At 36.8% G+C, this 14,791-nt stretch overlaps 1 protein-coding gene across 1 annotated transcript in view; it reads left to right on the forward strand.

Moving 5' to 3' along the window:
- The first annotated feature begins 813 nt into the window (after positions 1 to 813).
- The window catches only part of LOC149717948 (nucleolysin TIAR-like), a 223,007-nt gene continuing 209,029 nt past the window's right edge, over positions 814 to 14,791 (forward strand). The window contains exons 1-2 of the mRNA XM_089841754.1: positions 814 to 1,033; positions 1,221 to 1,317. Of these exons, the coding sequence (XP_089697880.1) occupies positions 975 to 1,033; positions 1,221 to 1,317 (156 nt within the window). The 5' untranslated portion in view covers positions 814 to 974. The remainder of the gene's footprint in view (positions 1,034 to 1,220; positions 1,318 to 14,791) is intronic.

Raw genomic sequence — 14,791 nt, forward strand, 5'->3', positions numbered from 1 at the left:
CGAATTCACCCATGAATACGAATTGAACCACGAAACGTCTCTAACAATCGAAAGTGTATGGCCAATCCCTTCAATATTGTTGAAAAAGTTGAAAATATTCTTCGCCCCTCCCCCGTTCTAGGTACTTCTTGAAACTTATCCCGAATCGAAATTTTTCCATACCTCTCCTTTATATATTTCTTTCCAAGGCCCGTTCTTAAGCCTCGGCAATGAAAAATAATATATTAGTTGGGTTCATTCGAAGAGAAGTCAATAGTTCTGTCACCCCCCGTTTTTATTTCTTTTCTTAAATGGGTACCGATTCATCACCACTCTTTTAAATTTATACTGATAATAGAAGTACGTCTAGAATCTTCTCGAACGTTTCGTGCGCGCATTCGACCTATCAACTTCAAAACTATATTGCTTTTTGAATCATTTCGAATGGCTAGAAACTCGTTTATTTGTCACTTCTAGATTTAGTATCGTTTTGACCTAAATTTCTAGCATTTGCATTGTTACCATCTCATATTTAATGCCAAACTGTCCGGCACTTTCGTAGACCATAAATATTTTAAAGTTTAATTTATGATTAATGCCCTTCCCATTCTACTAGGCCTAATCAACATTATGTAAATTTAAAGATATGTCTAATTTTAATTTTTCTTTTATTTTCACAAAATAACCTTATTAATAGAATGGTATTTTGAATTATTATCGATTTTAAATAGTTTGTTTTAATTTAATATTTCAAAATCGTAATTTTATTCAATTTTCATATTTTTATTTATAGTTTTGCGTTTTTCCCGCCAATACGCAACTTTTGAATTTGGTGGCCGTTGTCTAGCCGGAAAACGGAAATTCCCTTGACTCCTCGCGAGGCGGAATAACGCGTGCGCCGTGCTCTTTCACTCAGTGACCAGACGCCATTATGTCGAACTAGGTTTAAGAATTTTGTACCGAATATTTGCCGATTGCCGTGATTTTTCAGCCTCATGGACTCAATGTACGTTCTCTTCCAGGATCTAGGAAATGAAAATCAGCCGCGTACTTTGTAAGTACATCTTTTTAACGCTTTATTTACGCTACTGTATTTCGGGTACCGGCTTTGTAGTCGAGGTTCTCCCTCGGCGTTCAGCCATTCCATTTTTCACATGTGTACGAGGGTACAACGTGTCCCTTTCTTTTCGACACGAAGCTTGCCGCCTTTTTTACGAGCCTTTTCGCGTTAATTTTCCTAGGTACGTCGGTAACCTAGATCCCTCGGTGACGGAGGAATTAATATTGGCGCTGTTTGGACAGATTGGAGCGGTCAGGGGCTGCAAAATCATTCACGAGGTGAGTACCCGAATTTCCTTTCTTTCCCTACAGCGCTATAGGCGCCAAATTCGGATTCTGGAACGTTTCTCCAGCAAAACCTATGGGATTTAGGCCTAGGGATGGTTTCATGTATTATTTTGTCATTGAGGGTGCTAAAACGCCGCCAAATCGCTGACATACATATATTCGAGTGTATTTCGGTAAATAATTAAGTCTGCACTCATTATTAAGGGGATTTTTAACTGTATTTAAGTAAAATGTTGATTGGGAGCTCTGGGGAATTTCCTTACGTTTACGATGGATTCTCAATGCCCGAGTCTCGATATTAGTCTTACAAATGCAAAGTTTTTTGCGTATGAGCTGTGTACACGTTGTATAATCCCTAGTAGATACTTGACGTACCCATAATGCTAATTAATCAACCCTAATTTACATAAATTAACCATTGTTAACTGGATGAAACAATTACACGTAAACATTAGCATTTTGGGGCAACAATTCTGCAAATCCTACAAATGAAACCACATTTTTTTTAAATTAAGGCTTGTATAAGGAAGGTAAAAAAAGCCTACTTGTACTTAATGTACTCAAAATCTTAATTAGTAAAGCCGTCACGGTAAGGAAGGTAAAACTAATTTTGGCGGCTAAATGTCTAGTGGATAAGCCTGGGGAACTTTTGAAGTATATTCCCAAAGAGTTTATACATTTTACTGATAAGATAAACACTGAGGGTCTAGATTGTCATTTTGTGGGTGATAGAATCTTTCCACTGTCAAGAAGCTCAACATTTGGGATAATATTATTATTATTTTATAAGCTGGGCCATTAAAATTTGAATTAATTTAAATCAGCATTATTTAGACAGAAATAAACGTGACCAAGCTTCAATCCCTAACCATAATAAACTAATTAACTACCAGGGGGGGGGGGAAATAACAATTAATTATGAAAAATACAAGATAATAACTTAACAATAATTAATTATATATATAATATTTTTTAATGATTACTAATAATTTATACAGAGAAATTAATATAATAATAATTTATGCTTATAATTATTTGAAAACTCAATTTCTACGGAACATGTGTTTTACAAAGGTACTGAAACTTGACAGTAGAAATAATGTGGGGGGGGGGGCAGATAATAGGTTTTCTTTTCCTGGAAATTTCAAGGTCAACTGTCGGTATTGTTATATAAATTAATTTTTCTTCCACTGACTACAACAACTCCCCCTACAAAGTGTGGTTGAATTAAAATATTAGACAATTTTAAGGAAAAGGGGGAAATATTGGAATTAATATTTAATAATATTCATTTCGATAATTACATTAACCGTGTCCCCGAAATTTTATTAATTTTTCAAAATTAACATTCATAGCTAAATCCCTAGTTTATAACAGAAAATCGTCAATATCCTCGAATATTGTATGAATATATTAATATTGAATTATAATTTAATTCAAAATCCTAAAACCCTCTAGAAATATCAATATTGGCCCTCTTGGCTTTAGGGAATTAATTTAAGAGTGTGGGAGACTCAATTTGAGGTTTAGATTAAATATTCAATTTATTTATTTATATTAGATTATATCCAAAATTAATTAAAATTAAATAGTATTTTGATTTGAAGTATCAAATCAAAATCAAAGATTAAATTTTTTATATTTTTTTTCTGTGGTATTTCCTACCTTGCATGGGAATTTACCTAAACTTTAGGTGCAAATAATAGGCCTACTAGAAATAGATAAGATTTTAGTACGTGTGGCCTTGAGCTCGTATGACGTCATTTTGTGACTCCTCTGTTGAGGATGCTCCTTGGTTATATATTCTTTTATTTACCCATCCTTGGCGTGTTGAGCTTGGGATGATTGAACGTTAGGGGGTTTCTTAAGATGTAGCGGCGCTGCTACATTCGTGAAAGGACAGAAAAGTTTTAAGAGCCCCCCTTCCCCCCCCTCTCTGAGTCCCTTTCTGGCCCACCCTGACTCTTATGCCCCCAAAAGAAAAAGCCCCCTTCATTTAAATATGGAAGGATCTCTTTTAGCCCTCGTGGCCACCACTTCCTTCTTGCCCCCCTTTTAGTATTGAACGTTTCGCGCCCAAATTTCCATACTACCAAGCTTGGTCTTCTGTAAATTTTTAATGCGGGATAGTCATAGAAAGGGCTCGAGGTTGTAGCATACTCCGGGTGGTGTTTAGAACACGTGTGCAGGGAGTGCCCATTAATGTTGAAACCTTTTGAAAATTGAAGAATCCATGACGAAGGCCATACCGTAAATTTATTCTTGGTATAAACCAAGGTCGGGGGTCACTATTTTAAATTGCACTCTCAGAAGGGATTAAAAGTACGAAGTTTTTCACTGCTTGTAAAGACATTTTTCTGCCCCCTTTTTCTGTAGTTCTTTTTATGAGTTTTTTTTAGCGGATATGACTCGCTTTTTATCGTAATGATTTTTAACGTATTGTTGTACCAAAGCCAAAGGTCACGAATGTGTGTTTTAAAAACTGAATATTCTTGTATTACCCTGCCTTTGTACGTAGTCCAATCTTAGGCTGAAATATCGGTTAAGATTTTAAGGGGGCGATGGTTTTTCGAGGTGTCGGAGACTTCATGAAATGTGGGATTTTAGTGGGACGTAATTCCGGAAGTAAATCAGACCTTTGCCTGTCCCTGTTTTTAAGAGTTATTCTGTTTTGCGGACTTAAATTTCAAGAAAATTATGAAATATGATATTTTGTGTTTGGTATTTTCATTGTAAATTGAGCAGTTTAATACTGAGAGTTGAAGTATGGTTCTATTTCTTTGAATTATTTAGTTGGCCAAATATTCCCCTCAATTTTGGAAATCTCCAAATTTTTTGGGGCTAGTTAGTACTAATTTGTTACGGGGATCAGACATAAATAATCCTTTACATTCAATATAAGCAGGTATTTTTTTTTTTAACCACCGATTTTTGGTTTAACAATTTTATCTTAAAACACCTCCTTAATAAACAAATGTTTATTCCCCTTTTTTAAATTTACAAAGAAGGCAATATTGTAAATTTGTAGATAAACCTTGATAGACGCTCCCTTTGCTTTGGAGATAAGATATCACTGGGTCGGTCCCGTCTGCCAATTTAGTTTGCTTTCTTTTCAAAAATTCTCACCTTTTTTTTTTCTTTTTTTGGGCGCGCACTTTTCAAAAAGGTTTTCTTGGGGAAGGATAGTGAGTGGTGCATGGTGGTTGCTCCTATGCTTGTATCATATTTCGACCCCTCTCTCCTCGCCCTACGTCATCACTTTCTCTCCCCGATCATCGGTCTCTGATGGTGTTTGATCATTCGCTTTTCTCTCTCTCTCCATCTCAAAAGACTAAAAAGAAAGAAAAAGAATCTTCAACTTGGGAAGAAAAATCGGATTTCGTTTCTATAAGTTTCTTCTTTATTGGTTAATGCTCTCGTAGAACAAGTCGTCGCGGTATGAGGTAGGCCGATACCCAATCAGACTGACCTAAATTGACCCTGGCTGGGAAATCAGGGACTTTAATGATGGGTGTACCCCTAGATCTGGTCACAAAATTTTTAAATTATATTTTATTTTAGTTTTTTAAATTTAATTCTAATTAACATGATGAAATTCTGTTGTTCAAGGGATAGAGGCTAATTTTTTTAGGGTTCACTATTCCTTTGATTTTTTTTTAATACAGAGCTTTTTCCTACAAATTTCTGATTTTTTTTTACTTTTGGTTTCCGGGTTGAACTCATATTAATACAAGTTTTGGTTTGGTCTGAGAAACCCGCAGGTGCTTACGCAATATCTCTCTCTCTTTCTCTCCCTCTCTCCAAAGAGAGAAATATCCCCCTACGAATGTTGTGTAAAATATGTTAAAAAAAAACGCAGAAGTAGAAATGAAAAATTTTACCCCAAGTTCCTCCTCGGACGTTTATATATATTTTTTTCTACCGAAGTTTTTTTATATATACGTTATCGGAAGGACACTAAATTTCACCCTGAGTTTGATCTAATTTCTTGAGAAAACGCGCCTTTTAATCTATAGGAATTTCTTATTCATTTCAATTTTGCAACTGGGTATGGTAGCCTGCCTATAAACGTTTTCGCTACCTTACTTCTTCTGGGAAATATCTCAACCATGCCCCCCCCCCACCATCCATTTGCATGTATAACGGAAAAATACTAGGCCTAGAAAACTTTCCCCTCTAAGTACGTTCATTTAAATATATTCAACGCGTACTAAACTTGAAAGGGGTCAAGTTTAAGCTCTAAGTCTCGATTCCGCAACCACCAAGAACCCATATAATACACGAGAACGTATGAATAACCATTTTTAATTTTAAAATCACAAACTTGCCAATATGGTGGCCCAAGAATGCTTGGCCAAATCGTTGAAACCCATTTCTTATTTTTGAACGTTCTTGGATCTGTATATATGGGTTTTTAGCTATAACTGTTATCACTACATTAACTTTAATATGTTGAACCAAGAGAGTTTTGAGACAGAAGCTTCCCTCAGTTATGTAATTTTTTTTGCATATAGCAGTAACTCTGGTTAGTTTTTTACCAATATTTTTTACTTTCCCCTCCTCCTGGATGGAAAAAAAAATGTGTTTCTTAAAAAAATCTCTCTTGGAAAACGCGGGGAGAATGCTCCCGAGCCTCCCTCCATCCTTCTTCCATCTCTCCTCCTCTCTCCAGTCTCTAGCATCCCAAATCTAACCCATCTTTATCGAAGTTGATTTTTCTTTCCCTGTACCAAATGTTTCTGATACAATTTTTTTTTACTCTCTCTCACTCTCTTTTCTCCTAAATTTTTGCTTCTTTTTTGTTGGGGTCCGTCCGTCTCACGCACCCCACAGTTGTATCCCTCCCTCCTCGTGAGCTTATTTTTCCGAGGTAACGACAGTATAAAAAATTTTATAAAAAAGGGTCCCAGAGATGAAGAAGATGCGGAAGATGCTGTTGTATTATAGGGAGGATGGAGAGAGAGAGAGAGAGAGATTTTTTTCGAGGCAAAAGAATGATATTGTAGGTGTCGGATTTGATTGATCCTTTACCATCATCGAATTCATCTGTTTTAAGAAACCGTTTTTTTGTCTACCTACCCCTACCCCCCGAACTATGGACTACAGTGAATAGATTTATGGAGATGCGAGCTTCATGAATTTTCTTAGTGTTTTCTTCTTTTTTTTGACAGCAGGCAGAAGCTTATCGACTGATCTGATGGGGAGGGGGGCTTTTTAATAAGTTTCTCTATGTTCATCTGTCTATACAGATTCAGGGACTTTGTCTTCCGGGTTAGTGGGAAGGTACCAACCACTCTGTTTTTAGCCACAATATTCGGACTTTCATACAAATTAAATTGCTATTAAAATTAAAAAGGAAATTTTAAAATTAAAAAATCTGTTAAGATATCTGTTCAATATTGCTTAAACTTAGTAAAATTTAACCAGTTTAGACGTCTCCATTTTGTTCCTATTTTTGACCAGGGACATTTTTTTTCTTTCAAAAATTTGTTAGCGACCCTTTTTTTGGCGGTATATATTATTTCGTTTCATTTCCCCTTTAATTATGATTACCTAATATAAAAATCTACGTTTGAAAAGTTGGGTTTCATTCACATCACTTTGAACGCTCGATTGAACAAAATTCTCGATTTTTTTTTTTTTCTTTTTTTTTTATGTTTAAAATTCATCGAATTTAAATATTTATTTCTCAATTGACATTTAAATCTTTCCCAAACGTAATGCTTCATTACTTTTAAGTTTGGAAAAATAAATGAGAGAGGGTGCCCCCCCGGGGGAGGTGGTGGTTATATATTTATTCATTTTAGAAAACATAAATATTTCATAAGATAGGAATTAATTGGAAGAAAAGGGGGGGGGACGCAGGGGGTAAATGTTGGTATCATTAATATCGATTTGCTCCTAAAGAAAGGGAGAAAACCCCCGAATCAAGAGAGAGAAGAGGGGCTGATGTGGTCGTTAAAAAATGGAAATGCCATTTTTAAGAGCAACTTTATCAAATATTTTTTTCGCTCCCTCTCAAGACCCCTCTTATAATATCCCCCCCTTGCTTGTTTTTGTTTTTATAACATACTTATACTGCTTCACCTAAATGACATTGTCATTTAGCCCGTCTCTCTCTCTCTCTCTCTCTCTCTCTCTCTCTCTCTCTCTCTCTCTCTCTCTCTCTCCCTCCCCATCCTCTTCTTCTGCATTGTGTGATAAACAAGGTTTGGAGAAAAGGAAAAAAGACCGTTATTAGTAGCCGATACTTTCATTTGGTAAAGAGCGAAATAACCCGATATTGGTGTCAATTCGAGAGTGCCATGCGTGAATAGTTGTGTTTAGTAGAGTTGGTATTGTCTTAAGAATTTATTTAGTTCTGCCTTGAATATTTATCCCCTATTTGACGACCTTTGGAAGTAAAATAATACAGCTGTACTTTGTTACCTAATATTAGTGTTTTTAATGGTGGATTTAACCAAATGTTAAGGTGAATTGATCATAATCCCCTTTTGTAATGCTGGTGACTTCGGCTGTTATGAATTTTAGCTCGTTTCAATCGTAACGTGCAACACGTTCCATCGCTATTATTAAGTACTGTGAATCGCACTTTTGACTTTTTAAAAACTACCCCATTAATTGTGTCAAGGTTATCCCCCTTAGTTTGGAATATATTGTAAAATCGGGGTGACACGAACTTAAATTACATTTCACGTGAAAAATTCCTTAACTTGTTTAATTTACGCCCACATTTATAGGCTTTTATGTACAGTAAATTCAATGTGGGATGAACGTTACTGCTAAAATGCGCGAGCTGAAAAAAAAATAATAAAAAAAAATTGGAATTGATGAGTGTTTTTGCTCCCCATCCTTTGGCGCTCAAAAGAAAGAAGGAAGGGCATCCCTCTGAAAAGTTTGGGGGTATTCACGAGGACCAGGGTGGGGAGAGAGAGGATAGATTTTGGGTCATTTTCCATTACTTCTCTCTTCATCATTATCTCATTCTAGTTTTTCTCATACTCTTTTAGAGGATCATTTCTTAAATAAGAAAAAACCTAAATTTTCTTCGTCTCCCTCCGCTCCATGGCAGGGCCGATATGAAAAATTAATGGACCGGGGAAATACTTCTGATTGAACAAGAAAAATGTTGAATTAGGCCTAAGGCCCTTCACTCCCTGGTCTTGGTCTGCCCTGGTTGCTTGCTTGCCTTAAAACACCATCTCTCTCTAACTCCCTTCTGCTTCGAGTTAGTGGAATAGACCTTAAAAATTGGTTTACTTTTTTTTCTCACCCTCCCGATATGGTTATGTATTTTTTTTTTATCTTTGTTCTGTGACCTATAGTTTTTTTTTTTGGGTGGGATGAGAATCAACTCTCTTGTTCTTTTTGGGGGGTGTTTAAAGGGAAAGCGTAAGTAGGCTATTTCGATTTAAAAAATATTTGGTAACCCTCAGCCTTCGGGGTTTATTTTAAATTGAGTTCGGGTTCACAACTTTTTAGTGTTAGTGGTCAATATAGTGAGCACAATCCTATTGATTTGCATATTTAAGCCTATATTTTAAAGTAGGCTTGAAGCGCCTGTCTTTATGAGGTTATGAAGATGGGCGTCTTTGAGTTCGGGTTCACAACCTTGTATAGTGTTAGTGGTCAATTTAGTGAACACAATTCTTTTGATCAGCATACGTGTAAGCCTATATTTTAAAGTAGGCAAACTATATGGCTCGAGCGTCTGTCTTTATGAGGCTATAAAGATGGACGTCTTTGAGTTCGGGCTCACAACTTTGAATATCCTATATACCCTTTCAACTTGCACGATTACGCCTATTTTTTTAACTTAGGCAAACTATATGGCTTGAAGCGCCTGTCTTTATGAGGCTATAAAGATGGGACGTCTTTGAGTTCGAGTTCACAAACCTTTTAGTGTTAGTTGTCAATTTAGTGAACACAATTCTTTTGATCAGCATACGTGTAAGCCTATATTTTAAAGTAGGCAAACTATATGGCTCGAAGCGCCTGTCTTTATGAGGCTATGAAGATGGACGTCTTTGAGTTCGGGTTCACAACCTTTTAGTGTTAGTTGTCAATTTAGTGAACACAATTCTTTTGATCAGCATACGTGTAAGCCTATATTTTAAGGTAGGCAAACTATATGGCTCGAAGCGCTTGTCTTTATGAGGCTATAAAGATGGACGTCTTTGAGTTCGGGTTCACAACCTTGCAGTGTTAGTGGTCAATTTAAAGAACACAATTCTTTTGATTTGCATACGTATAAGCCTATATTTTAAAGTAGGCAAACTATATGGCTTGAAGCGCCTGTCTTTATGAGGCTATAAAGATGGACGTCTTTGAGTTCGGGTTCCAAACCTTTTAGTGTTATTGGTCAATTTAGTGAACACAATTATTTTAATCAGCATACGTATAAGCCTATATTTTAAAGTAGGCAAACTATATGGCTCGAGCGTCTGTCTTTATGAGGTTATGAAGATGTGCGTCTTTTTGTGTATTTGTAGGTTGTTGTTGGCTTGTACAGATTTAAGCGTTGTTCTTTTATAGAAATGGTCCATTTGTAAACGTACGAAGTTTTATACTTAATGGAAAATTGGGCGGTACGAACCATTTACTTGATATTTAAACTATAGCCAGGCGAAAAATTCCAGTTTAATGCAGTAACTTCTAGTGGTATTTTCATTCCCCAATTTTGGCCCCGCCTTCCTTTAGCACCCACCGGAAGCTTAACGTAGCAGAATGCGTTATTATTTTCTTTACATACTTACCATAATCTTGGGGTTTTTTTTAATTCTTTCTCAAACTAAACGCTATTACCATAGAACGATATAAAATTGGAGCATGATAATTGGTCAATTTTAATTCGCTAATCACGATTTTTGTTATGATCAGGTTACTAATTACTTTCTAGGATATTTGCATAATGATCGAATTAATATAACACTCGTAAAGATCAACGTCTTATAGGCCTATAGAAAGTAAAGTTAAATTGTTAAGTATAACCTAACCTTTGACCTTCAAAAAAGAATGCCATATTCGGTGGCGCACTAGGGAATCTATTGATTAGGCATTTTTTTCATAAGTATCACGAAGAAAAGGCGGGAAAGGAAGCTTAGCTGCAAATGTATGGGGGGGGGGGAAATGCTCGCGCGTGAATTGACTTCAGGAACGTCACGTGGTCTCTCCCTCTTTCTTCTTTTCTATGCGCCACTCTTTAAGCCTTTTCATAAAGAAATAGCAAGGGTTTCTTCTGTTACCCACGGAATTATGGCCCCTGGTAAAGCTCACGAGTGATGGATACCCCATCCATTCCTAACATATCCGTGAGAGCAAAACGAGCCCTCGTTTTCGTTGTGGAAGGGTAGGTTCTGTGTGCTGTTTTTTTTCTTTCTTGTATCCCCTTTCTTTAGCTCGTTAAGAAAAAGGGGGAGGAGGGTATCTTTCGTCTTCTACCAATTAGCTTCATCTTCGTTCCGCTTCCGATCTAAGAAATAAAAAGAATTAAAAAAAAGGAAAAAACATACAAATTGTCCGTAGATAGAAAATCTCTCCTTGCTTGGTTTGGGAGACTCGAGGCTCACTGAGGGTCATTAGTAAAGTCCCATTGAAGTCTAGTACTTAATTTACTCGAAGAATCATTGTTTGCCACGCCTACCTTGTCGTTTTAAATGACTTTGGGGAGTTGGGTTTGAACTTAAGATGGGCTATTCTTATGTTCTCGGGTCGTATATTGGGTTCTTGAGTTGAATTAATACTCGCTTATAAAATTCGACTTGTCGTCCGTCAGTAAATTTTTTTATTATTATTATTTAATACCAAATGGATTTTTGGGTCTTTTTTAACGTTTTAATACTCGAATTCTTTGTTAAAATTATTTATTTTAAATTAAATTAAATTAAATTGATTAAGGTTTTTAAAATTTGCCAAGTAAAATCCCGAAATTTTTAACAACTTTTTTTTTAAATTTAGTATTTAGATTTTTAAAAATTTATGGTGATCTCTTTGAGTATTATAGGTCTAAGGTTTTCTCCCTAAATTATACACGATTTAAGTAATTTAAAATGAGTTTTCAATTTTACATTAATCTTGCCCCAGTTAATTCTTTACATCTAATCTTATCCAGTATTAATTCCCTTCTGCGGATGGAAAGTTTCTCTACAAAGTTTTTTAAACTTTCAAGGAAGTCTGTTTCCCAATTTAAACCGTGGATGAGAAAAAAAATAAGATCGTGGAAGCGGATAGAGCTCTTATAAGAAAAAAAAAGTGTTCCCGCCTCTTCCATTAGATGCGGCGCGCAAAGTCCACGGACTCCCAACATTTTTTCCTCTCTCAAATTAAAAATTCAAGGCGGGTGTTTTTCCTCCGGGCATGGGATTCTGGCTGGTCAGGGATGGTAACTTTTTGGAAGAGGAGAGACGGAGAGTGAGATGGGGGAGAGATGGTTGGTGCTGGAAGCTTGGTAGAGAGTGTAATAATAGAGATAACTGATAAGACGTCAAACTGTAAACTGCATTGTTTTAGTGCGCGGAGTAGATGAGGATGTGAAGCTAGGCTTGAAGCGAAAAGGGAACTAGCCCCCTCGGCATCCTAGCATTACTATTCCTGCATGGAGAAGCCGAAAGCGCGGGGGCTCTTCTGTTAATGAAAACGGATAGTGGCGTTTGTGAAATTGCCCTGGGGAAATTCGTACCCCGTATGCCAAGTAGGAAAAAAAGAGAAGTTTCCGAGCCTTCGCTTGAAGCTTTGAAGAACAGAAAAGTACACTACCATCCTCTCCTTTCTCTTTTTCCTGCTGGTTTAGTAGTGGTTTGCGTGAGTTCATTTCAACCCCAGTTTACATTGACTTATATTACCTAAATTCCATCTTATTCCTGGTATTCGGATTTCGAACTTTGTTACATTATGTTTTCGTTGAGCTTTGGGTTTGAAACCAACTTCTAGGTATAGAGTAGTAAATATAGTAGACGATGCTTCGAGAGAGTTATCATCTCGCTGTTTATTTTCAATACTTTATTGTATTTAAGGATGTTTATGAAGTGGGCATTGCTCGCTCTTCTTATAGGGTGTTGAATTTTGTTTCTGAGATGAGGTAAACATTCTTTACGCCTAAAAGAAAGATCGTAGGACAGTCACTTTCTTTGGTGGTGTTCTTTGCCCGCTATGGTGCCTGCCAACCGCCTTCTGAAAGTGTATCTTCCTGTAAGGGCCATCAAGCTGAAACAAATAAGAAATTTTCTTCTTTACTTTAGCCGAGAATTCACTCCTTCTAACACTTCGCTATCTATATCTTGAGAAAAATTGCGTCCCATTCGTGGAGCATTTTTTGGGACTCGTATTAGTGGGTCACTCGTAGATTTCTGTAAGTTTCCCAAGATATACCGAACAGTTTCAAAGGGAAGATGACACCCAAAGATTTGGTCCAACCATTTGTTTAAAGGGAACCGATACAAATTGATAAGGGGGGTTGAAATTTGTATGTTTTTGGAAATTTTTATAGCCAACGCCGAAACTTTTACGTCCAAACGTTATTACTAACGTCTTTATGGGGAGGGTGTGATTTCCGCGTACTCTCGTTTATTGGTAAACATGGTTTGACTCTAAAACTCCATCCGCTCATTTCGCTCAAACCTCTTAATTTTTAAATGGAGCTTCTATATATTATTAGCACCGCTCCAGCTGTTAATTTTAATTGCCCCAAAAACAAAACTTTACGAAAGCCGAGTAGTCCCTGAAAGGAATGACATAACGCCGGCCACAATTTTTAAAGTTAATAAAATTTAAATGGTCCCCCTCCTCCCATTTGTATTTTGTAAGCCGGAACTTAAATCGTTAAATTTGTATTATTATTATTATTATAGTTAACTCCCCAACTTTTTTATTAGTATTATTTTGAAATATTTAAATTGTTTGGAAAAGTATTGATGAGGGGGACATAACTTCGACCTAATCCATCTCTGTTTTTACTATATTGAATCCATGCAAAGTTTCTGTCCATACTTTTTTTGAGTTTTTTGTTTTGTTTTTGGGGTGGTTCTGCTTTCAGCATCTGGAATATCTACATAATATATCGCGCGTCCCCCCTCCCATCTATCCTTTATCTCTTCTGGTCTCCTCATCCCTACATCGAGCATCCCTTCCGTCTTTCCACCATACTCCTTTTGGATTTATAGTTTAGTTCGTCTACGGTCGACTTTTCTGTTTACGTTACGACCGAACTGTTCTTCTCTCCTGCTCCTGCTCCTCCCTAATCTACATTCGGTATTCTCTTTCTCTCTTTTGCCTTTCGGGACGCGTCGACACGGGTATCTTTCCCTTTATACGATTCCCCCCCCCTCGCAGCATCTTCCAACATCCTCCTCATCCTCTCACTCTCCTCCTTACTTTTAGATGGGGATGAAGAAAGATTCTTAGACGCTGAGGGAGGGAAACGGATTTAGGAAAAGAGATGGAAGATGGTGAGACGCGTATTGGGTTCTTGGCGGCGGGCGTAGGGGAATATCAGTCCCAGAGTTTTCTTTTAACAAATGCAAATGTCGGTTTGGTGACTTGGACCCGGCTTTAAGAGTAACGTACATTCTCCATGACGATTTCCTCTTTTTTTCGCTCTCTCTTCTCCCAAACCATCTTCCATTGCGCTGTTTCGGTTTAATATGACTCTAGCTTTTGTTTTCACCGATTTCCCCCCTAAATTTGATCGTAACAAAGGCGGGAGTTAAGATAGCTCGAATCGTTTGTCGAATTGGTACATTTTTCTATCCCTCCCCTAGCGTCTTATTTAAAATTCCACCCTCTATCTTAAAGGGATGAAGGCGACGATATTCAACGTGAAAAAAATGGGGAAAAACAACCTCCGAATCGAACTTTGTTATCAGTTGTAATCTTGAAAGGGATTGATTTTTTAAAATGTAAAATATGATTCCCTGGGAATGAAATGGTGCTTTCAAGAATGTGACTGAGTATACATCTCACACACCACGGTATGCGGATGTTATTTCAAATAGTTTTTTTTTTCCTCAACATATTTGGTTTTGATGGTGAAGGAATAGTGAATAGTTTGACCTTGAACTTTGACTCCTTAAATTATAATTTAATATTTACTCTATAATGAGTGCGAGTACTTGTAAACCCCCCGTTTTTCTTCAGAGTGACATGGCTGAACTTCATTTTGAATCTTTTTGAAGAGAGTTACGAACGAAGTTTTCTTCTTTTTTTTTTATTTGAGGACAATAAGTAAGATGGTGGTGGTTCGCGCTATACTGACACTGCTCTAGCGGTAGTTTGCGGGGATGGAGAATTTCTTTTAACTTAAAAAAGCAAAGGAGGTCGCTTACTTGGGGTGGCTTTCTTTTTTTTTCTTATGTCTCCAAGAAAGAGAGTGCCTTATGGGAATAGTTTGCGAGTTGGGAAGAGAAAAAACCTTTTGCATTTTTTAACCTAACTTGTTTTTTTCCCTTCTTCTTCTAAGACCATGCTATAC

The sequence above is a fragment of the Phalangium opilio genome, unplaced genomic scaffold, assembly GCF_054372755.1.
Source record: "Phalangium opilio isolate 3A_F unplaced genomic scaffold, DU_Popi_V2 ptg000003l_1, whole genome shotgun sequence".
Taxonomy (NCBI): domain Eukaryota; kingdom Metazoa; phylum Arthropoda; class Arachnida; order Opiliones; family Phalangiidae; genus Phalangium; species Phalangium opilio.